Source organism: Heterodontus francisci, chromosome 1 (assembly GCF_036365525.1).
Source record: "Heterodontus francisci isolate sHetFra1 chromosome 1, sHetFra1.hap1, whole genome shotgun sequence".
Classification (NCBI taxonomy): Eukaryota; Metazoa; Chordata; class Chondrichthyes; order Heterodontiformes; family Heterodontidae; genus Heterodontus; species Heterodontus francisci.
Window position 1 is genome coordinate 240,804,603 of NC_090371.1, and position 24,861 is coordinate 240,829,463.

The window sequence follows — 24,861 nt, forward strand, 5'->3', positions numbered from 1 at the left end:
TCTGATTAGCAAGTTTGCAGACTACACTAAGATTGGTGGAGTAGCAGATAGTGAAGGGGACTGTCAGAGAATACAGCAGAATATAGATAGATTGGAGAGTTGGGCAGAGAAATGGCAGATGGAGTTCAATCAGGGCAAATGTGAGGTGATGCATTTTGGAAGATCCAATTCAAGAGTGAACTATACAATAAATGGAAAAGTCCTGGGGAAAGTTGATGTACAGAGAGATTTGGGTGTTCAGGTCCATTGTTCCCTGAAGGTTTCAACGCAGGTCAATAGAGTGGTCAAGAAGGCATTCAGCATGCTTTCCTTCATCGGACGGGGTATTGAGTTGGCAGGTCATGTTACAGTTGTATAAGACTTTGGTTCGGCCATATTTGGAATACTGCGTGCAGTTCTGGTCGCCACATTACCAAAAGAATGTAGATGCTTTGGAGAGGGTGCAGAGGAGGTTCACCAGGATGTTGCCTGGTATGGAGGGCGCTAGCTATGAAGAGAGGTTGAGTAGATTAGGATTATTTTCATTAGAAAGACGGAGGTTGAGGGGGGACCTGATTGAGGTGTACAAATTCATGAGAGGTATAGACAGGGTGGATAGAAAGAAGCTTTTTCCCAGAGTGGGGGATTCAATTACTAGGGGTCACGAGTTCAAAGTGAGAGGGGAAAAGTTTAGGGGGGATATGCATGGAAAGTTCTTTACGCAGAGGGTGGTGGGTGCCTGGAACGCGTTGCCAGCGGAGGTGGTAGACGCGGGCACGATAGCGTCTTTTAAGATGTATCTAGACAGATACATGAATGGGCAGGAAGCAAAGAGATGCAGACCCTTAGAAAATAGGCGACAGCTTTAGATAGAGGATCTGGATCGGCGCAGGCTTGGAGGGCCGAAGGGCCTGTTCCTGTGCTGTAATTTTCTTTGTTCTTTGTCTTTGTTCTAATTGGTGCCGGTGGGCTGGAGGGAGGGCTCAGAGGGAAAAGGTAGTATAGACAATAGTTCCAAAACAAACAAAAGGGAAGAGAGTAGAGTAACAGCCAGGAATTGAGCTTTAGGGGCAACAGGTAAAGGAACATTAAAAGAATAAAGTAATTATACCAGGAGAGAGAAATAAAAATGTGAGTAAAACATTAAAACTGAACAGGACAGATTAGAGTGTATAGCCCAAATTAGCATTCTTTATGCAAACGCACGGAGTATAAGAAACGCATTGAATGAATGCAGGCGCAAATTCAAGTTGGAGGGTATGGCAGGGTAGCCATTGCTGAGACATGGCTGCAAATTGGTTAAGACTAGGAACTAAATATAACCAGATTATAAGGTCTTCAGAAAAGATATGAAAAATGGTAGCGGGTAGCCTTAGTGGTTAAGGATGAAATCACTTCAATCATAAGAGAGGATATAATGTGAGGTAAGCAGGCAATGGAGATTTTATAGGTAGCATTAAGAAGTAGAAATGGATTTAAGGCTGTAGTGGGAGTTGTGAAACTGCCTGGTAGCAACTGTGAAGTGGTAGATTTTTATAAATGAAAAGATTAGACATGCATGGGGAAAAGCCACTGTGGGTTCTAATGGGTGGTTTTTAACTTCCATATAGATTGGGACAAGCAGACTAACACACATCAGAAAGGTAGTGAATTTCTTGAATGTGTCCAGGGTAGTTTTCTGCAACAATATGTCCTTGAGCCAATAAGGGGGCATGCCATATTAGATTTATCAATGAGAAATGATTCAGATTTAATTAATAGCCAAGCGCTGTGTGAACATTTATCTAATAATGATCATAATATGATCAAGTTCAGTGTAGTAATTGAAACTGAGAAATATGAAACAACTACTAAAATTGTGATGAGATTGACTTCAATGTGATACTTCCATGGACACCTGAAGAGGTGAGAGACAACATAAAATGGAAAGAAAAAACAGATAAAAATGCAAAAAATAGCACAGATTCTGGTAAATGGGAAAGATACAAAGAACAGCAAAGGGTGACAAAACAGGAAGAGCTACAAAAAGGTATATGAAAAGAAAAGCAAAATACTGCAGATGTTGGAAATCTGAAATAAAAATGAAGTGTTGGAAATAGCAGGTCTGGCAGCATCTGTGGAGAGAGAAACAGAGCTAACGTTTCAGGTCTGTCATCTTTTATCAGAACTGGCAAAGTTAGAAATGTAATTGGCTTTGAACAAGTGAAAAGGGGGAGGGGCAAGAAGAACAAAAGGGTAGGTGTGTGATAGGGCAGAGGGCAGGAGGGTTTAAATGACAAAGATGCCACGGAACAAAGGCAAAGGGAGTGCTCACAGTTGAACTAAAAGACGAAATCCATAATGAAGGATAGGGAGACAGAACAACTTGAAAATTTTCAGCTGATCAGAGAGAGCCAGCAAGGCTTTCTAAAGGGTAGGTCATGCCTGACATTGAGTTTTTTGAAGAGGTGACTCAAGTGGTGGAAAGGAGAATGTCTATAGATGTTACTTATGTGGACTTCCAGAAGCATTTGATAAAGTCCCACAAAAGATTGGTCGGTGTACGGCAGCTGTTATTGCCTGGGGATAACTGAGATAGATTGGAGTTAAAAAAAAGGTTCCTTTTAAATTAAAGCCCCAGGATAGCTACCTGTAAATTTTCAGTATACTGGCTATACTAGTGCTGTTTGCATGGCGTGAGGCTGTAAGTTAAGTGTGGGTGTTTTCAATGGCTGGGGGCGGTGCTCTTTGGTCTTTTTCTTTCTCAGCCTCAAAGGTACAGGGGATAAAAGTTGATTGTAAATAGCTGGTAAGTTATTGCACTAGCAAGTTTTTTTTTTCATTGTGAAAGTAAGTAATAGCAGGGTAGCTTGGCCAAGCAGAATGTACCTCCTGTGCAATGTGGGAAGTCGTGGACGTGCCATGTGACCTTGGGGAACATGTCTGCAGAAAGTGTCTCCGGTTGCAGAAGCTTGAGCTTCGGGTTTCGGAGCTCAAGCGGTGGCTGGAGTCACTGTGGCGCATCCGCGAGGTGGAGGACTGTGTGGATGGCACGTTTCAGGAGGTAGTCAAGCTGGCGCCTAGGCGAGCACAGTCGGGGAGTGACTGGGTGGCTGCTGGATGGACAAAGAAATCAGGGCAGGTAATGCAGGAGTCCCCAGAGGACATCCCACTTTCTAACCGGTATTCAGTTCTAAGTACCGATAAGAGAGAGAATTTCTCTGGAGAATGCACTGAGAGTTATGACCGGAATGTCATGGCTGACTCAGCTGTGCTGGGATGGAGAAAAAGGGACAAGAGGGCAATAGTGGGAGAGATTCTATGGTCAGAGGAACAGATGGGCGTTTCTGGTCATAGACATGATTCCAGAATGAAAGTTGCCTCTCTAGTGCAAGGGTCTTGGATATCACTGAGCGGCTACAAAGTATTCTGGAGGGTGAGGGTGCACAGCCGGAGGCCGTGGTCCACGTTGGTACCAATGACATAGGTAAAAAGAGGATTGAGGTCCTGCAAAAAGAATTTAGGGAGCTAGGCAACAGTTTGAAAAGTAGGACCTCAAAGGTTGTAATCTCTGGGTTTCTTCCGGTGCCATGGGCTAGTGAGTATATGAATAGGAGGTTAGAGCAGATGAATGCATGGTTGGGCGATGGTGCAGGAGGGAGGGCTTTAGATTCTTGGATCAGTGAGCCTGTTTCTGGCGAAGGTGGGATCTGTATAAGATGGACGGGTTGCACCTGAACCAGAACGAGACCAATATCCTTGCCGGGAGGTTTTGCTGTTGGGGGGGTGATTAAACTAATTTGGCAGGGGGATGGGATACAGAGTGGAAGCACAGTGGGGGGTGATGTACAATCAAATATAAATGTGAAGCTAAGTCAGTCCGGAGGACAGAGTAAATGTAGACCTGCTAAGGCTCAGGCAAATAATGCAAGGCTGGATTGTATCTATTTAAATGCAAGGAGTCTTACTAGTAAGGCAGATGAATTGAGGGTGTTGATTAACACATGGGAGTATGATATTGCTATTACTGAGACATGGTTGAGGGAAGGGCAGGACTGGCAGCTATATCCCAGGGTATAGAATCTTCAGACGTGATAGCGGGATGGGGTAAAAGAGGAGGTGGTATTGCACTGTTGATTAAAGAGACAATTACTGCAGTAAGGAGGGATGATATCTTAGAAGGTTCCTCTAATGAGGCCATATAGGTAGAACTTAAAAACAAAAAGGGGGCTATTACTTGGCTGGGAGTGTATTACAGGCTTCCAAACAGTCAGGCAGTGGTAGAGGAGCAGATATGTAGACAAATCTCAGAGAGGTGCAAAAATAATAGGGTAATAATAGTAGGGGATTTCAACTTCCCCTATGCTAGAGGGGATAGTGTTAGTGCAAAAAGCTTAAAGGGGGCGGAATGCTTCAAGTGCATTCAGGAGAGCTTTTTGATCCAGCACATAGAGAGTACACAAGAGGAGGCGACGGTACTGGACATAATCCTAGGCAATGAAGCCAGACAAGTGGTAGAAATGGCAGTGGGGGAGCATTTTGGGGCTAGTGACCATAACTCTGTAGGATTTAAGGTTGTTATGGAAAAGGACATAGAGGGACTGGAAATAAGAGTACTGAATTGGGGGAAGGCAGATTTCAAAATGATAAAACAGTATCTGGCCAAAGTGAACTGGGAGCAGCTTCTTATAGGAAAGTCTACATCAGACCAGTGGGAGGCATTTAGAAGGGAAATTGTGAGGGTTCAGGTGCAGCATATTCCTGTAAAAGTGAAGAGTAGAACCAACAGGTCAAGGGAGCCCTGGATGTCAAGGGATATAGAGGATTGGATAAGGAGAAAAAAGGAGGCGTATGGCAGATTCAGAGTGCTGAAAATAGCGGAGGCCCTAGAGGAGTATAGAAAGTGTAGTGGAGTACTTAAACAAGTACAAAGACAAGAAATGCTGGAATCACTCAGCAGGTCTGGCAGCATCTGTGGAAAGAGAAGCAGAGTTAACGTTTCGGGTCAGCGACCCTTCTTCGGAAGGGTCGCTGACCCGAAATGTTAACTCTCCTTCTCTTTCCACAGATGCTGCCAGACCTGCTGAGTGATTCCAGCATTTCTTGTTTTTGTTTCAGATTTCCAGCATCCGCAGTATTTTGCTTTTATTTACTTAAACAAGTAATTAGGAGAGCGAAGAGGGGACATGAAAAAGCAGACAAGATAAAAAAAAACAAGGCGTTTTATAAGTATGTTAGGGGCAAGAGGATAACCAGGGGAAAAGTGGGGCCCATTAGGGATCAAAGAGGCAATCTGTGTGTGGAGCCGGAGGACATAGGTGAGGTTTTGAACGATTACTTTTCATTTGTCACGATGGAGAGGGCCGATGTAGGTGTAGTGATCAGGGAGGGGGATTGTGATATCCTTGATCAAATTAGCATTGAAAAGGAGAAAGTATTAGCTGTATTAGCGGGCTTAAAGGTGGATAAATCTCCAGGCCCAGATGAGATGTATCCCAGGCTGCTATGTGAGGCAAGGGAGGAGATAGCAGGGCCTCTGACACAAATTTTCAGATCCTCTCTGGCCACAGGAGAGGTACTGGGCAGCGCAGTGGTTAGCACCGCAGCCTCACAGCTCCAGCGACCTGGGTTCAATTCTGGGTACTGCCTGTGTGGAGTTTGCAAGTTCTCCCTGTGTCTGCGTGGGTTTTCTCCGGGTGCTCCGGTTTCCTCCCCCAAGCCAAAAGACGCAGGTTGGTAGGTAAATTGGCCATTATAAATTGCCCCTAGTATAGGTAGGTGGTAGGGAAATATAGGGACAGGTGGGGATGTTTGGTAGGAATATGGGATTAGTGTAGGATTAGTATAAATGGGTGGTTGATGGTCGGCACAAACCCGATGGGCCGAAGGGCCTGTTTCAGTGCTGTATCTCTAAACTAAAACTGAAACTACCAGAGGTTTGGAGGACAGTGAATGTGGTACCATTATTTAAGAAGGGTAGCAGAGATAAACCAGGTAATTACAGGCCGGTGAGTCTAACATTAGTGGTAGGGAAATTATTGGAAAAAATTCTGAGAGACAGGATTAATCTCCACTTGGGGAGGCAGGGATTAGTCAGAGATAGTCAGCATGGCTTTCTCAGGGGGAGATCGTGTCTAACAAATTTGATTGAATTTTTCAAGGAGGTGACTAGAGGTGTAGATGAGGGTAAAGCAGTCGATGTAGTCTACATGGACTTCAGTAAAGCTTTTGATAAGGTCCCACATGGGAGATTGTTTAAGAAAGTAAAAGCCCATGGGATCCAGGGCAATTTGGCAAATTGGATTCAAAATTGGTTTAGTGGAAGGAGGCAGTGGGGGTGATGGTCGAGGGTTGTTTTTGTGAATGGAGGCCTGTGACCAGTGGGGTACCGCATGGATCGGTGCTGGGTCCCTTGCTGTTTGTAGTGTACATTAATGATTTAGACGTGAATATAGGAGGTATGATCAGTAAGTTCGCAAACGACACGAAAATTGGTGCTATCATAAATAGTGAGGAGGAAAGCCTTAGATTACAGGACGATATAGATAGACTGGTAAGATGGGTGGAGCAGTGGCAAATGGAGTTTAATCCTGAGAAATGTGAGGTGATGCATTTTGGAGGTCTAACAAGGCAATGGAATATACAATGGATTGTAGGACCCTAGGAAGTATAGAGGGACCTTGGTGTACTTGTCCATAGATCACTGAAGGCAGCAGCACAGGTAGATAAGGTGGTTAGGAAGGCATATGGGATACTTGCCTTTATTAGCCGAGGCATAGAATATAGAAGAGCAGGGAGGTTATGATGGAGCTGCATAAAACGCTAGTTAGGCCACAGCTGGAGTACTGTGTACAGTTCTGGTGACCACACTATAGGAAGGATGTGATTGCAATGGAGAGGGTGCAGAGGAGATTCACCAAGATGTTGCCTGGGCTGGAGCATTTCAGTTATGAAGACAGATTGTATAGGCTGGGGTTGTTTTCCTTGGAGCGGAGAAGGCTGAGGGGGGACCTGATTGAGGTATACAAAATTATAAAGGGCATTGATAGGATAGATAGGAAGAAACTTTTTCCCTTAGCGGAGTGGTCAATAACTAGGGGGAATAGATTTAAGGTAAGGGGCAGGAGGTTTCGATGGGAGTTGAGTAAGAGTTTTTTCATCCAGAGGGTGGTTGGAATCTGGAACACACTGCCTGAAGGGGTGGTAGAGGCAAGAACACTCACGACATTCATGAAGTATTTCGATGAGCACTTGAAACGCCAGAGTGTACAAGGTTACGGACCAAGTGCAGGGAAATGGGATTAGTTAGGATGGTTGCTTGATGGTCGGCGCAGGCGCATTGGACCGAAGGGCCTGTTTCTGTGCTGTAAAACTCTATGATTCTATAAGATACTGTTAGCTAAAGTTGAAGCTCACAGAATTAAAGTTAAATTATTGAGCTGGTTAGGAAATTGGTTGAGCGGCAGGAAAAAAGGAGTAGGAAGAATGGGCAGATACTCCAATTGGCAGGATGTGACTCGTGGTGTGCCATAAGGATCTGTTGGGGTCTTAACTATTCAGCTAATTTATTAATGGCTGAGATGATGGGATAGAAAGCCACAGGTCCAACTTTGCCGATGGCACAATGATAGGCATCATTGTAAGCAGTGTAGGTGGAAGCATAAATTACAAAGAGATACTGATGGATTAAGTGAATGGGCAAAATTGTGGCAAATAGATTTCAGTATATGCAAATGTGAGGTCCTCTACTAGAAAGGATAGAATAGGGTACTTTTAAATGGTGAAAAGCTCGAAACAGTGGAGATCCAAAGAGACTTGGGGGTTTCGGTACATAGATCATTAAAACAGGTACAGATAATGATCAAAAAGACGAATAGAATGGCGATCTTTTTATTTAGAGGACTAGAATACAAGGGAGTAGATGTCATGTGTCAACAATACAAAGTCCTGGTTCAACCATACCTGGAGTACTGTGAACAGTTCCGGCCAGGTGGTCGAAGTTTCAGTGGGGGAGCATTTCGGGAGCAGTGACCATAATTCCATAAGTTTTAAGGTAGTTGTGGATAAGGATAAGAGTAGTCCTCGGGTGAAGGTGCTAAATTGGGGGAAGGCTAATTATAACAATATTAGGCAGGAACTGAAAAATTTAGATCGGGGGCGGCTGTTTGAGGGTAAATCAACATCTGACATGTGGGAGTCTTTCAAACGTCAGTTGATTAGAATCCAGGACCAGCATGTTCCTGTGAGGAAGAATGACCAGTTTGGCAAGTTTCGGGAAGCTTGGATAACACGGGATATTGTGAGCCGAGTCAAAAAGAAAAAGGAAACATTTGTAAGGGCTGGAAGGCTAGGAACAGATGAAGCACTTGAGGAATATAAAGACAGTAGGAAGGAACTTAAGCAAGGAGTTAGGAGGGCTAAAAGGGATCATGAAAAGTCACTGGCAAACAGGATTAAGGAAAATCCCAAGGCTTTTTATACATATATGAAGAGCAAGAGGGTAACTAGGGAAAGGGTTGGCCCACTCAAGGACAGAGATGGGACTCTATGTGTAGAGCCAGAGGAAATGGGCGAGGTGCTAAATGAGTACTTTGCATCTGTATTCACCAAAGAGAAGGACTTGGTGGATGATGAGCCTAGGGAAGGGAGTGCAGTTAGTCTCAGTCATCTCATTATCAAAAAGGAGGAGGTGTTGCGTGTCTTGCAAAGCATTAAGGTAGATAAGTCCCCAGGGCCTGATGGGATCTACCCTAGAATACTGAGGGAGGCAAGGGAAGAAATTGCTGGGGCCTTGACAGAAATCTTTGCATCCTCATTGGCTACAGGTGAGGTCCCAGAGGACTGGAGAATAGCCAATGTTGTTTTCAGAGCATGACAGCCCCCCATTTTACTTTCATTTTTAGTTATTTTTTCTTCCTTTTTTTTACATTCCTTTTTACATTTTTTACAATCTTTTTTTGCATTTATTTCATTTCATCTTAGTTTGTTCAGTTTGCTTACCCACTGTTTTTTTCAGGTTGTTTTTCTTCAGGTTTGCACTTGCTGCTGTTCAATATTCAGTGTATTCACACCTAATCTGTGCTAATGCTTTGTCTTTCAACACACCATTAACATATTGTTTGCCTTTTCTCCGTGACCTTTTGGTCAGCTATGTGGCCTGGTCCAATCTGCACCTTCTCCTTTGTTATCTCTTGCCCCACCCCCACCTCACTTGTTTATAATCTGTGACTTTTCTAATATTTGTCAGTTCCGAAGAAGGGTCACTAACCCGAAACGTTAACTCTGCTTCTCTTTCCACAGATGCTGCCAGACCTGCTGAGTGATTCCAGCATTTCTTGTTTTTGAGCCAATGTTGTGCCTTTGTTTAAGAAGGGTGGCAAGGATAATCCAGGAAATTATAGGCCGGTGAGCCTTACGTCAGTGGTAGGGAAACTATTAGAGAGGATTCTTCGGGACAGGATTTACTATCATTTGGAAACAAACGAACTTATTAGCGAGAGGCAGCATGGTTTTGTGAAGGGGAGGTCGTGTCTCACTAACTTGATTGAGTTCTTTGAGGAAGTGACAAAGATGATTGATGAAAGAAGGGCAGTGGATGTTATCTATATGGACTTTAGTAAAGCCTTTGACAAGGTCCCTCATGGCAGACTGGTACAAAAGGTGAAGTCACACGGGATCAGAGGTGAGCTGGCAAGATGGATACAGAACTGGTTCGGTCATAGAAGACAGAGGGTATCAGTGGATGGGTGTTTTTCTGAATGGAGGGATGTGACTAGTGGTGTTCCGCAGGGATCAGTGCTGGGACCTTTGCTGTTTGTAGTATATATAAATGATTTGGAGGAAAATGTAGCTGGTCTGATTAGTAAGTTTGCAAACGACACAAAGGTTGGTGGAGTTGCGGATAATGATGAGGATTGTCAGAAGATGCAGCAGGATATAGATCGGTTGGAGACTTGGGCGGAGAAATGGCAGATGGAGTTTAATCCGGACAAATGTGAGGTCATGCATTTTGGAAGGTCTAATGCAGGTGGGAGGTATACAGTAAATGGCAGAACCCTTAGGAGTATTGACAGGCAGAGAGATCTGGGCGTACAGGTCCACAGGTCATTGAAAGTGGCAACGCAGGTGGTTAAGGTAGTCAAGAAGTCATACGGCATGCTTGCCTTCATCGGTCAGGGCATAGAGTATAAAAATTGGCAATTCATGTTGCAGCTGTACAGAACCTTAGTTAGGCCACACTTGGAATATTGCGTGCAATTCTGGTCACCACACTACAAGAAGGACGTGGAGGCTTTGGAGAGGGTACAGAAGAGGTTTACCAGGATGTTGCCTGGTCTGGAGGGCATTAGCTATGAGGAGAGGTTGGAAAAACTCGGATTGTTTTCACTGGAACGACGCAGGTGGAGTGGCGACATGATAGAGGTTTACAAAGTTATAAGTGGCATGGACAGAGTGGATAGTCAGAAGCTTTTTCCCATGGTGGAAGAGTCAGTTACTGGGGGATATAGATCTAAGGTGCAAGGGGCAAAGTTTAGAGGGGATGTGCGAGGCAAGTTTTTTACACAGAGGGTGGTAAGTGCCTGGAACTTGCTGCCAGGGGAGGTGGTGGAAGCAGATACGATAGCGACGTTTAAGAGACATCTTGACAAATATATGAATAGGAAGGGAATAGAGGTATATGGGCCCCGGAAGTGCAGAAGGTTTTAGTTTAGGCAGGCATCAAGATCGGCGCAGGCTTGGAGGGCCGAATGGCCTGTTCCTGTGCTGTACTGTTCTTTGTTCACACCTTAGGGAGGATTTATTAGCCTTGGAGGGAGCGCGGTGTGGATTTACCAGAATGATACCTGGTCTCCAAATAGGTTAAATTACAAGCGGAGATTATGCAAACTAGGGTTGCATTCCCTGGAATTTAGAAAATTAAGGGATGGTTTGATCAAAATTTTTGAGATATGAAGAGGAACGGATAGTTTTTCTCTATCCTATTCTACTGGCTGGGGAGTCTAGGCATAGTCTAAAAATTAGAGCCAGACCTTACAGACATGAAATTTGGAGACACTTCTACGGAGTGACTGGTAGAAGTTTGAAACTCTGTTCTACAAATGGTAATTGGTGCTAGATCAATTGTTAATTTTAAAACTGAGATTGAAAGATTTTGTTAGCCAAACGTATTAATGGATATGGGCAAAAGGTGGGTATATGGAGCTGGGTCGCAGATCAGCCATGATCTCATTGAATGGTAAAATAGGCTGAAGGGGCTAAATGGCTTACTCCTAATCCTATGTTTCTATGTTCCCTTTCTATTTTGAGTTACAGCTACGTTAAAATAGCAATTGTGGGAAAATCTAGGCTGGGTCTGTACCTGTAATGCTAATGTCCCTTTTCTTTCAAATGCTGACACGTCTACTGTTTACTTCCAGAGTTGTTTCATATTTATTGCAGATTTTCAGATTTTTAAGTTTTTATTCTTACATCACTCATGAATACTATTTTGGGGAAAATACTTAGTTTGAGATGAGACATTAAACCATCTGCCGTCTCAGGTGGACATAAAAGATCTGATGTCACTACTCAAAGAAGAGCAGGGCAGTTCGCCTCACTGTTGTGGCCAATATTTATCTCTCAATCAACTTCATTATAACACATTATTTGGTCATTACCTCATTACTCTTTCTGTATGCATACTGGCTGCTGCATTTCCTACATTACAACAGTGATTACACTTTAAAAGGGGGCGGTGTTGGAGGTTTTGCAGAGCATGAAGGTGGATAAATCCCCAGGGCCTGACCAGGTGTATCCTAGGATGCTATGGGAAGCAAGGGAGGAGATTACTGGGGCCCTGGCAGAGAATTTTGTATCATTGTTAGCCACAGGTGAGGTACCAGAAGACTGGAGGATAGCTAATGTTGAGCCTTTATTTAAGAAGGGCAGCAGGGATAAGCCAAGGAACTACAGGCCGGTGAGCCTTACATTAGTGGTGGGAAAGTTATTGGAAGGGATTCTGAGAGACAGCATTTATATGCATTTGGAAAGGCATGGTCTAATTAGGGATAGTCAGCATGGCTTTGTGCGTAGGAAATCATGTCTCACGAATTTGATTGAGTTTTTCGAAGAGGTGACCAAGAGGATTGACAAGGGCAGGGCGATGGAAGTTGTCTACATGGACTTTAGCAAGGCTTTTGACAAGATCCCGCATGGTAGGCTGGTCCAGAAGGTTCGAACACGTGGGATCCAGGGTGAGCTAGCAAATTGGATACAAAATTGGCTTGGTGTTAGTGGTAGTGGAAAGTTGTTTTTCGGATTGGAGGCCGGTGACCAGTGGTGTGCCGCAGGGATCGGTGCTGGGCCCTCTGCTGTTTGTCACATATATTAATGACCTGGATGTGAATGTAGGAGGCATGATTAGTAAGTTTGCAGATGACATCAAAATTGGTGGTATAGTGGACAGTGATATAGATCAAGTGGGAAAGGGAGTGGCAAATGGAATTTAACACAGACAAGTGTGAGGTGATGCATTTTAGGAAGTTAAACCAGGGCACGACATATACAGTGAATGGCAGGGCCCTGGGGAGTGTTCTTGAGCGGAGAGACCTTGGGGTGCAAGTACATAGTTCCCTGAAAGTGGCAACACAGGTAGATAGGGTGGTGAAGAAGGCGTATGGCATGCTTGCCTTCATCGGCCGAGGCATTGAGTACAAGAGTTGGGACGTCATGTTACAGTTGTACATAACGTTGGTTAGGCTGCATTTGGAGTACTGTGTGCAGTTCTGGTCGCCGCACTGCAGGAAAGATGTGATTAAGCTAGAGAGGGTGCAGAAAAGATTCACAAGGATGTTGCCTGGTTTGGAGGGCTTGAGTTATAAAGAGAGATTGGATAAGCTGGGTCTGTTTTCCCCAGAGCGAAGGAGACTGAGAGGGGACATGATAGAGGTATGTAAAATTGAGAGGCATAGATAGGGTAGATAGCCAGAGTCTGTTTCCCATGGTAGAGGTGACTAAAACTAGAGGGCATGGATTTAAGGTGAGAGGGAGGAGGTTTAAAGGGGATCAAAGGGGTAAATTTTTCACACAAAGAATAGTGGATATCTGGAATGAGCTGCCTGAGGAGCTGGTGGAGGCCGGAAGAGTAGCAACATTTAAGAGGCATCTGGACAGGTACTTGAATGAGCAAGGCATAGAGGGATAGGGAATTAATGGAGGCAGGTGGGATTAGTATAGATAGGCATTATGGTCGGCATGGACGCAGTGGGCCGAAGGGCCGGTTTCTGTGCTGTACGACTTTATGATTCTAAAAGTACGTCATTGATTGTAAAGTGCTTTAGAACATCCTGAAGTTGTGACACACACTTTAAAAATGCAATTCCTTCTTCTTGCACTCCCCTTACTCTCCTTAATTAGTCTTAAATGGAAATGTGGAACAGTTAATAGACCGCAGTCTTTCTTGGAATATTGAATTAGATTTGTTGCACATTTAAGATCCAAGTATCCAGGTTCAGATTGTGGAGGAAAAAATTAGACTTTTATCAGGATACTTATTTTTCCAAAAGTGCCACCTGTGTTAATTGATGATAAGCCCTGAAAAGACATGTTTGTACTGCAAGTGACCATCAGATTTTCTGTTTCTTCTCCATATTCTTAAAAAGAAATTGGAGACTTTGAGGGTCAATTTTTAGTCTTGGTGAGGATCACTGTCGTAGTTCTAACTTTGTAATTTCAAAGGCTGGAAACTGTAGCTTGCCTTGTTGGAGTGTAAATTTCCCCTCTTTCTACAGATTCGTTCCATAGAAGGACAGCATGGAACATTACAAGCCTATATTACCCCACGACTCCAACCTAAAACGTGCCAGGTCCATCAGTATCAGATCAAACCACTCTCACTTCATCAGAGGACACATGTTATTGATCATAACAGGTAGGTTAATAAAGTGCTCAGTAGAAGTGACTGGAGTATGAGCAACATTTCAACTTTGATGATAGATAACCACTTCCATGAGCCAGCAACTTATTTGCATAGATTTTCAATGCAGGTTATTGAAGTAACAGTAGAGATTGAGTTTCCAGTATGCTTTATGAAGTATGAACAGAAAGTGCTGGAAATACTCAGCAGGTCAGACAGCATCTGTGGAAAGAGAAGCAGAGTTAATGTTTCAGGTCTGTGACCTTTCATCAAAACTGTTATGAAAGGTCAAAGACCTGAAATGTTAACTCTGCTGCTCTCTCCACAGATGCTGCCTGATTTGTGGAGTATTTCCAGCACTTTGTTTTTATTTCAGATTTCCAGCATCTGCAGTGTTTTGTTTTTATTATTGCTTTATAGTATAGTATTTCAGTGTATCAGATGGGCACTGCACCTTAGGAAGGATATATTGGCCTTTGAGGGAATGCAGTGCAAGTTAACCAGAATGATACTAAAATAGTTAAATTATGAGAACAGTTTGTATAAACTAGGCTTTTATTTCCTTAAGTATAGAAGATTAATGGGTGCTCTAATTGAAGTGTTTAAGATGGTTATAGGAATTAATAGGGTAACTAATGATAGGCTGTTTCCTCTGGTAGAGGAGTCGAGAATGAGGGGAATTAGGCTATTCAGGATGATGTCAGGAAGCACTTCTTCACACAAAGGGTAGTGGAAATCTGTAACTCTCTTTTTCCCACGTCCTGCCCCCAAACACTGTTGAGGCTTGGTGAATTGAAAATTTCAAAACTAAAACTCATAGATTTTTGTTAGGCAAGGATATTGAGGATTATGAAACCAAGGTGAAAAGATGGAGTTAAGATACAGATCAACCATGATATAATTGAATGGCAGAACCTGTTCCTCTGTTCTTAGATCCTTCAGTGTGTAATAACACTGATGTGCTTTTTAAAGTTTTAGATGTTTTCAAGTCCCGTGTTTCCATAATGTCAAGAAAACACGATATGCCAAATGAGAAATATTAATTCATTGGTTGGAAACTTACATCAAACCTTTAATGGAAAAAATCTGATAACTTTTAAAAAAGAATTCTGACAACCAAGATGACTACCGCAATTTGCATCTGAAATACCAGGAAATCGAATTGGAGACAACAAGTCTAACAAAAAGCTCAGCCAGGACAATGCTTTGGCTAACTGAGTAGATTATCTAGATCACCCTCGTTAGTGGGACATTCAAAGCCATCTCGAGGCATTCATGAGTGGAGACGTCCCTCTAGGGGATTCTTTCTTCTTTTTCTTTCTTCTTTCTTTTGGGCCTCCTTATCTCGAGAGACAATGGATACGCGCCTGGAGGTGGTCAGTGGTTTGTGAAGCAGCGCCTGGAGTGGCTATAAAGGCCAATTCTGGAGTGACAGGCTCTTCCACAGGTGCTGCAGAGAAATTTGTTTGTTGGGGCTGTTGCACAGTTGGCTCTCCCCTTGCGCCTCTGTCTTTTTTCCTGCCAACTACTAAGTCTCTTCGACTCGCCACAATTTAGCCCTGTCTTTATGGCTGCCCGCCAGCTCTGGCGAATGCTGGCAACTGACTCCCACGACTTGTGATCAATGTCACACGATTTCATGTCGCGTTTGCAGACGTCTTTATAACGGAGACATGGACGGCCGGTGGGTCTGATACCAGTGGCGAGCTCGCTGTACAATGTGTCTTTGGGGATCCTGCCATCTTCCATGCGGCTCACATGGCCAAGCCATCTCAAGCGCCGCTGACTCAGTAGTGTGTATAAGCTGGGGGTGTTGGCCGCTTCAAGGACTTCTGTGTTGGAGATATAGTCCTGCCACCTGATGCCAAGTATTCTCCGAAGGCAGCGAAGATGGAATGAATTGAGACGTCGCTCTTGGCTGGCATACGTTGTCCAGGCCTCGCTGCCGTAGAGCAAGGTACTGAGGACACAGGCCTGATACACTCGGACTTTTGTGTTCCGTGTCAGTGCGCCATTTTCCCACACTCTCTTGGCCAGTCTGGACATAGCAGTGGAAGCCTTACCCATGCGCTTGTTGATTTCTGCATCTAGAGACAGGTTACTGGTGATAGTTGAGCCTAGGTAGGTGAACTCTTGAACCACTTCCAGAGCGTGGTCGCCAATATTGATGGATGGAGCATTTCTGACATCCTGCCCCATGATGTTCGTTTTCTTGAGGCTGATGGTTAGGCCAAATTCATTGCAGGCAGACGCAAACCTGTCGATGAGACTCTGCAGGCATTCTTCAGTGTGAGATGTTAAAGCAGCATCGTCAGCAAAGAGGAGTTCTCTGATGAGGACTTTCCGTACTTTGGACTTCGCTCTTAGACGGGCAAGGTTGAAAAACCTGCCCCCTGATCTTGTGTGGAGGAAAATTCCTTCTTCAGAGGATTTGAACGCATGTGAAAGCAGCAGGGAGAAGAAAATCCCAAAAAGTGTGGGTGCGAGAACACAGCCCTGTTTCACACCACTCAGGATAGGAAAGGGCTCTGATGAGGAGCCACCATGTTGAATTGTGCCTTTCATATTGTCATGGAATGAGGTGATGATACTTAGTAGCTTTGGTGGACATCCGATCTTTTCTAGTAGTCTGAAGAGACCACGTCTGCTGACGAGGTCAAAGGCTTTGGTGAGATCAATGAAAGCAATGTAGAGGGGCATCTGTTGTTCACGGCATTTCTCCTGTATCTGACGAAGGGAGAACAGCATGTCAATAGTCGATCTCTCTGCACGAAAGCCACACTGTGCCTCAGGGTAGACGCGCTCGGCCAGCTTCTGGAGCCTGTTCAGAGCGACTCGAGCAAAGACTTTCCCCACTATGCTGAGCAGGGAGATTCCACGGTAGTTGTTGCAGTCACCGCGGTCACCTTTGTTTTTATAGAGGGTGATGATGTTGGCATCGCGCATGTCCTGGGGTACTGCTCCCTCGTCCCAGCACAGGCATAGCAGTTCATGTAGTGCTGAGAGTATAGCAGGCTTGGCACTCTTGATTATTTCAGGGGTAATGCTGTCCTTCCCAGGGGCTTTTCCGCTGGCTAGGGAATCAATGGCATCACTGAGTTCCGATTTGGTTGGCTGTATGTCCAGCTCATCCATGACTGGTAGAGGCTGGGCTGCATTGAGGGCAGTCTCAGTGACAGCATTCTCCCTGGAGTACAGTTCTAGGTAGTGCTCAACCCAGCGGTCCATCTGTTTGCGTTGGTCAGTGATTATGTCCCCCGATTTAGATTTGAGGGGGGTGATCTTCTTGATGGTTGGCCCAAGAGCTCTCTTCATGCCATCATACATTCCTCTGATGTTTCCGGTGTCTGAGGCCAGCTGAATATGACTGCATAGGTGTTGCCAGTAGTCGTTTGCGCAACGCCTAGCTGTTCTTTGTGCAGTACTTCTGGCTGCTTTAAGTGCTGCGGATGTTAAATCGCTGGGGGCTTTCTTGTAGTTCAAAAGTGCAATGCGCTTAGCGGCTTTGACAGGTTCCAGCTCTTCATTATGAGATTGAAACCAGTCTGCATTTCTCTTCGCACTTTTGCCGTAGGTGGTCAAAGCTGACTCATAGATGGCGGATAGGGGATAGGGGATAAACATTGACAATACCATCTGAGAGAGGTTTTGGGTTTTAGACTTTGGACCTCATTAAAAACAAAGGGGATTGAGAGAACCAGGTTAGTGTCTGTGAAACACTAAAAAGAGACAAGTAGTAATTGAGTGTGCCGTAGCAGAGAAGGCTGTGTGCCTCCCTTTCTCTCTCTCTCTAGAAAACATCAAGTTTGAAAACTGACTGCAACTGTGCATTCGCCAAGCCTACAAACTGTTACAGTCAAAGACCAGGAGAAGAGAACCACCTACAAGTCTGCTCCAAGAAAACCCTGAGCCAACGGGCCAGCCACAAAGTGCACTTTGACCAGCCAATGTCATCAAGAATACAACTACAGCCAGAAGACCACTGAATCATCCAAGCTCACAGACTGTGTATTTTAGTTTCATTTATTCTGGACTTTAATCCAACCACAAAACCTACTTTCCACTCTGTAATCTATTTGTGTGTGTGTGTGATTCTCATGTGAATGTGTGCGTCTTTTTTATTATTTTTAAATCAGGTTTAGATTGTTAAGTATAATAAACTCACCTCTTTCTTGTTTAAACTCAAGAAAACCTGTCTGACTGGTTCTTTCAGAATCGCATTAAAAGTAAAAGGTTAAACCATCACTGAAGTGGTCAGCACAACCACGCTTTAAAAAAGAATGAACCCTGTTGCGGTCAGATAAGAGGAAGGGCAAGAGGGGCAACTGTGACCGCCCCCCCCCCCCCCCCTCACCTGGCCATAACAATAGAGACATTTCAAGTGCTCGTTTTGTTCTTTGAAGAAGAAAGAAACCATGAAGAAAACGTTTTGAAAAAATAATCTTTCTTTTGCATTTGCATGGTGTTCCAATGCTGCAATGACTTTGATTTGTTTTTTGCTTCATTCAGACTTCAAAATATTGATAAAATTTGACTTTTTTTCCTGTTTAAAAATATGCAAGTGATTTTCTGAGTCGAATTTTTTTTCCCAAAATATACTTTATTCATAAAATTTGTTTAAATACATTGCAAAACAATTCAAATTGGACATTTCATAAAGTGCAATACAGATCAATTTCTTTCAATATAGTACATGAAGTGCCTCACTACATTGCCTTTTCAGGTTATATTTAAAATGTGTATTTGCATTACATATCAAAACATTCTCTGATGCATACAGCATGACAGGTTTTACATGGTTTCCAGCCCCTCAGTACACTGTGGTGGGAGAACCTTATACAATGGCCTTTCCCCACTGAACCTTTGCGGCAGCTGCCCTAAGCTTTTGTGTGTCCCTCAGCATGTAGTCCTGGACCTTGGAATGTGCCAGACTGCAACACTCGGTCGTGGACAGCTCTTTGCACTGGAAGACCAGCAGGTTTCGGGCAGACTGAAGTGCATCTTCCACCAACTTGATGGTCCTCCAGCATCAGTTGAAGTTTATCTTGGTGTGCGCCCCTAGGAACAGAACACTGAGTCCTGTATTACGGAGCAGCTCAAGATGAACCTGGACAGAAACTACTGCATCTCTTTCCAGACTTGCTTTGCAAAGGCACATTGCAGGAGGAGGTGGGCGACAGTCTCTTCCCCACTGCAGCCACCTCAACGGCAGCGTGTGGAGGGGCTGACACTCCAGGCATGCAGGAAGGATCTGACGGGGAGGGCCCTTCTCACCACCAGCCAAGCTATGTCTTGGTGCTTGTTTCAAAGTTCTGGTGATGAGGCATTCTGCATTTACCTTGCGGGAGAGGAGAGAACCTGTGGGGAAAACACTGAGAGCGAAGCTGATAAATTGAGCCCGAGGATCGCCGCCCAGTCACTTACCTTCTGGGAGCGGAGCGGACTTGTGGGGAAAACACAGAGAGTGGAGCTGATAAATTGAGCCTGAGGATCGAGACCCAGTCGCTTACCTTCTGGGAGCAGAGCGGAGAGCAGTCCAGACGCGCCGGAGTTTAAAAACACAAAGTGATTGGTTGGTGAATAACTGCTCTTAGGGAATAACTCTGAATAGTTGGGTAAGTAACAAAAGGTAAAGGGAAAAGTCTGCAGTTTTTTTAATATAGTTGGTAGTTTTTTTTTTAGGGAATCAAGGTCCCTAGTGTAAATAATCTAATTTTTGGGTAATTTAAGAGAGTAAATTAAGGGTAAGTCATGGCAGGGCAGCTCGGCAACGTGGAGTGCTCCTCCTGTGCAATGTGGGAATTCAGGGACACTTCCAGTGTCCAGGGCGAACACGTGTGCAGGAAGTGTCTCCAGCTGCAGCTTCTCGAAATCCGTGTTTTGGATCTGGAGTAGCGGCTGGAGACACTGGAGCATCGGCGAGGCTGAGATCATTGTGGATAGCATGTACAGGGACGTGGTAACACCACAGGTAAAGACTGCTCAGGCAGAAAGGGAATGGGTGACCACCAGGCAGAGTAGAAGAACTAGGCAGGTAGTGCAGGAGACCCCTGGGACCATCTCCCTATCTAACAGATTTTCCACTTTGGATACTGTTGTGGGAGATAGCTTCTCAGGGGAATGCAGCAAGAGCCAAGTCTGTGGCACCATGGGTGGCTCAGTTGCACAGGAGGGGAGGAAAAGGAGTGGAAGAGCTATAGTGATAGGGGATTCTATCGTAAGGGGTACAAACAGGTGTTCCCGTGGTCGCAAACATGACTCCAGGATGGTATGTTGCCTCCCTGGTGCTAGGGTCAAGGATGTCACGGAGCGGCTGCAGGACATTCTGAAGGGGGAGGGTGAACTGTCAGAAGTCATGGTACGCATTGGTACCAACAACATAGGTAGAAAGAGGGATGAGGTCCTGAAACAAGAATTTAGGGAGCTAGGTAGCAGATTAAAAAGCAGGACCTCAAAGGTTGTAATCTCTGGATTACTTCCGGTGCCATGTGCTAGTGAGTAAAGGAATAGGAGGATAGAGCAGATGAATGCGTGGCTGAGAAGATGGTGCAGGAGGGAGGGCTTTAGTTTCCTGGATCATTGGGTCCGTTTCTGGCAAAGGTGGGACCTATAAGAGTTGGACGGGTTGCACCTGAACCGGAATGGGACCAACATCTTTGCTGGGAGGATTGCTAGTGATGTTGGGGTGGGTTTAAACTAATTTGGCAGGGGGATGGGATACAGAGTAGAGGTACAGTAGGTGGTGATGCACAGTCAAATATAGGGACCAAAGTGGCAATCTTGTGTGTGGAGCCGGAAAACATAGGTTTTAAATGATTACTTTTCATTCGTGTTCACTATGGGGAAGAACGATGTAGGTGTAGAGATCAGGGAGGGGGATTGTGATATACTTGATCAAATTAGCATTTCTTTGGCCTCCTTGTCTCGGGGAACAATGGGTAAGCGCCTGGAGGTGGTTTGTGGAGCAGCGCCTGGAGTGGCTATAAAGGCCAATACTAGAGTGACAGACTCTTCCACAGGTGCTGCAGAAAAAATTGGTTGTCGGGGCTGTTACACAGTTGGCTCTCCCCTTGCGCTTCTGTCTTTTTTCCTGCCAACTGCGAAGTCTCTTCGACTCGCCACACTTTAGCCCCGCCTTTATGGCTGCCCGCCAGCTCTGGCGATCACTGGCAACTGACTCCCACGACTTGTGATCAATGTTACAGGACTTCATGTCGCGTTTGCAGATGTCTTTAAAGCGGAGACATGGACAGCCAGTAGGTCTGATACAGTGGCGAGCTCGCTGTACAATGCGTCCTTGGGGATCCTGCCATCTTCCATGCGGCTTACATGGCCAAGCCATCTCACATGGCTCTAGCAGGGTTAAAACTGGATAAATCTCCAGGCCCAGATGAGATGTATCCCAGGCTGTTATGCAAGGCAAGGGAGGAGACAGCAGGGGCTCTGACGCAAATTTTCAAATCCTCTCTGGCCACAGGAGAGGTACCAGAGGATTGGAGGTTAGCGAATGTGGTACCATTATTCAAGAAGGGTAGCAGGGATAAACCAGGTAATTACAGGCCGGTGAGTCTAACATCAGTGGTAGGAAAACTATTGGAAAAAATTCTGAGGGACAGGATTAATCTCCACTTGGAGAGGCAGGGATTAATCAGAGATAGTCAGCATGGCTTTGTCAGGGGGAGATCATGTCTAACTAACTTGATTGAATTTTTCGAGGAGGTGACTAGTTGTGTAGATGAGGGTAAAGCAGTTGATGTAGTCTACATGGACTTCAGTAAGGCTTTTGATGACTGTATGGGAGATTGGTTAAGAAGGGAAGAGCTCATGGTGTCCAGGGCAATTTGGCAAATTGGATCCAAAATTGGCTTAGTGGTCGGAGGCAGAGGGTGATGGTCGAGGGTTGTTTTTACGATTGGAAGTCTGTGACCAGTGGTGTACTGCAGGGATCGGTGCTGGGTCCCTTGCTGTTTGTAGTGTACATTAATGATTTAGACGTGAATAGAAGAGGTATGATCAGTAAGTTCACAGATGACACGAAAATTGGTGCTGTCGTAAATAGTGAGGAGGAAAGCCTTAGATTACAGGACAATATAGAAGGGCTGGTAAGATGGGCGGAGCAGTGGCAAATGGAGTTTAATCCTAAGAAGTGTGAGGTGATGCATTTTGGGAGGACTAACAAGGCAATGGAATATACAATGGATGGTAGGACGCTAGGAAGTACAGAGGGTCAGAGGTGTACTTGTCCATAAATCACTGAAGGCAGCAGCAAAGGTAGATAAGATGGTTAGGAAGGCATGTGGGATACTTGCCTTTATTAGCCGAGGCATAGAATATAAGAGCAGGGAGGTTATGATGGAGCTATATAAAACGCTAGTTAGGCCACAGCTGGAGTACTGTATATAGTTCTGTTCACCACACTATAGGAAGGATGTGATTGCACTGGAGAGGGTGCAGAGGAGATTCACCAGGATGTTGCCTGGGCTGGAGCATTTCAGTTATGAAGAGAGATTGAAAAGGCTAGGGTTGTTTTCCTTAGAGCAGAGGAGGCTGAGGGGGGACATGATTGAGGTATACGAAATTATGAGGGGCATTGATAGGTTAGATTGGAAGAAACATTTTCCTATTGTGGAGTGGTCAATAACCAGGGGGCATAGATTTAAGGTAAGGGGCAGGAGTTCTAGAGGGGATTTGAGGAAAAAGTTTTTCACTTAGAGAGTGGTTGGAATCTGGAACGCACTGCCTGAAGAGGTGGTAGAGGCAGGAACCCTCACAACATTTAAGAAGTATTTAGATGAGCACTTGAAACGCCATAACATACAAGGCTACGGGCCAAGTGATTGAAAATGGGATTAGACTAGTTAGGTGTTTGATGGCCGGCACCGACACGATGGGCCGAAGGGCCTATTTCTTTGCTGTATAACTCTATGCCTCTAAATGAATTGGACAGTCAGCTTGGAGAACCATCTGACAGGATCCACCATCTCCTTTTCCTGAAGGGCCTTAAGGATGTTACGTGTGGACCACTTAGCAGTGATGACATTGTACACAGGACACAACCTATCCTTATTTATTATAGAATTGGTGTTGGAGGTCCACAGTAAGGTGCTAATGACATACAAGTGATGCTTAATGGTCTACAGGGAAGATTTATTCGATAACTCTATGAGCACTGTGATCTGTTACTAATAAGTAGAAAGTCAGACCATTTAACTGCCCATAACGCAGTCGGGTCTCGGGTTTGATGCTCAATGCTGAATTAGCTGAAAGTGAAATACTGCAAATGCTGCAAATCTGAAATAAAACACTTCCTGTTTTTATTGCTGAATTAGCTGATCTTACCAAGAATGACATTAGGGATGCTATGATTAGCCTCAGTGCCATTAGATAGGGAGGGAGAAAATTATTCCTGCTTTTGACTCCTGTGTGTGTGTGTGTGTGCGCGCGTGCGTGCGTGTGTGTACGTGTGTGTACCATGGCAGGCGATGATGTCGGGTCGGGTCCCTGATGGCATGACGCCATTGTACGCAGGGGTCAGGCCGAGAGAGCCAGAGGATTCAGCAGTATTGCTGGGTTCCCCATGGTCCAGGGCATAATAGACTGCACTCGTGGCCATTCAAGCACCTACAGGTTAGTCAGAGGCCATCTACTCAATGAATGTTGAAATCGTCTGTGACCACTGTAAGATAATATTGCAGGTGTGTGCTCGTTATCCTGGAAGTAGTCACGATGCATTCATTCTCCGGAACCCCCAGGTGCCAGCACCATTCAGTCCTCCTGAATGCCTGCAAGGATGGATACTTGGCGACAGGGGTTATCCACTGAAGACATGGCAGATGACACCGGTGAGGAACCCAAGGAGTGAGGCAGAGGAATGTGACAATGAGAACCATGCAACCACCAGAGTGACCATAGAAGAGACTATAGGTCTTCTCAAAATGAGATTTAGATGTCTTGATTGGTCAGGTGGAGCTCTCCAGTACTCGCCAGCAAGGGTTACTAGAATTATTGCCATCTGCTGCGCCTTACATAACCTGGCGATGGAGTGGGGAGAGGTCCTAGAGGGTGATCAAGTTCAGCACGAGACATCCTCAGATGAGGATGTTGATACAAATGGGGAAGAGAGGCCGCAGCCACCTGAATGACGGGGAGAGGGAGTTGGAGGTCTGGGGGAGTTAAGTGCAAGGGAGACCTGGGAGGCTGTATTCCTCAGGCGTTTCTCCTGAACAGACTCAGCAACCAGACACTCACATGGCAGTCTGAGATGAGGCATTAACAGGAGCTGGAAGCGCAGAGGCACTCACCTTCAGGGGGAAATCTCAGCTCGTACGGGCCACCTTTCCATCAAACACCACACAGCCCAAATATGTCACCTCTCAAATAATTCCTCTCATGCAGCTTGCCTACAACATCAGCAATGACATATGAAAATGCCAAGTGAAAAATTTAATACGTTTTAGTGCGTTTATACATCAAATAAATATTTACAAATTGCACCAGCGACCCTGAAGTGCTCTTCTGTGGAAGATAACCCACTCACCCCTTGAGCTGAGTGCTGCATCTCAAATCAATGCCGGTGAAGTGCACGAATGGAACACATCTGGACCATTTTGTGTCACTGATGTGCCCATTATACAGCCCAAGGCATGGCTGCAGCCAATCACTGACCATGGATGACTTCGACCTTGCAGCATCAACACCTATTGACCCTCTCGTGTCACATAAAAGATGAGATAACTGCGGAATGCCCCTTACCCTGGCAGAGGGCAGAAAGTCATTCACCCGCTTGCGGCACTGGAACCACAGTGGCGCAGTGGTTAGCACTGCAGCCTCACAGCTCCAGGGACCCGGGTTCGATTCCGGGTACTGCCTGTGTGGAGTTTGCAAGTTCTCCCTGTGTCTGCGTGGGTTTTCTCCGGGTGCTCCGGTTTCCTCCCACAAGCCAAAAGACTTGCAGGTTGATAGGTAAATTGGCCATTATAAATTGTCACTAGTATAGATTAGATTAGATT

General features: G+C 45.1%; 1 protein-coding gene across 3 annotated transcripts in view; it reads left to right on the forward strand.

Moving 5' to 3' along the window:
- The window catches only part of bbs7 (Bardet-Biedl syndrome 7), a 119,908-nt gene that overhangs the window by 81,269 nt on the left and 13,778 nt on the right, over positions 1–24,861 (forward strand). For all 3 annotated transcript variants that reach the window (XM_068042284.1, XM_068042290.1, XM_068042298.1), the window contains exon 14: positions 13,728–13,867. In XM_068042284.1, coding sequence (XP_067898385.1) covers positions 13,728–13,867 — 140 coding nt within the window. The remainder of the gene's footprint in view (positions 1–13,727; positions 13,868–24,861) is intronic.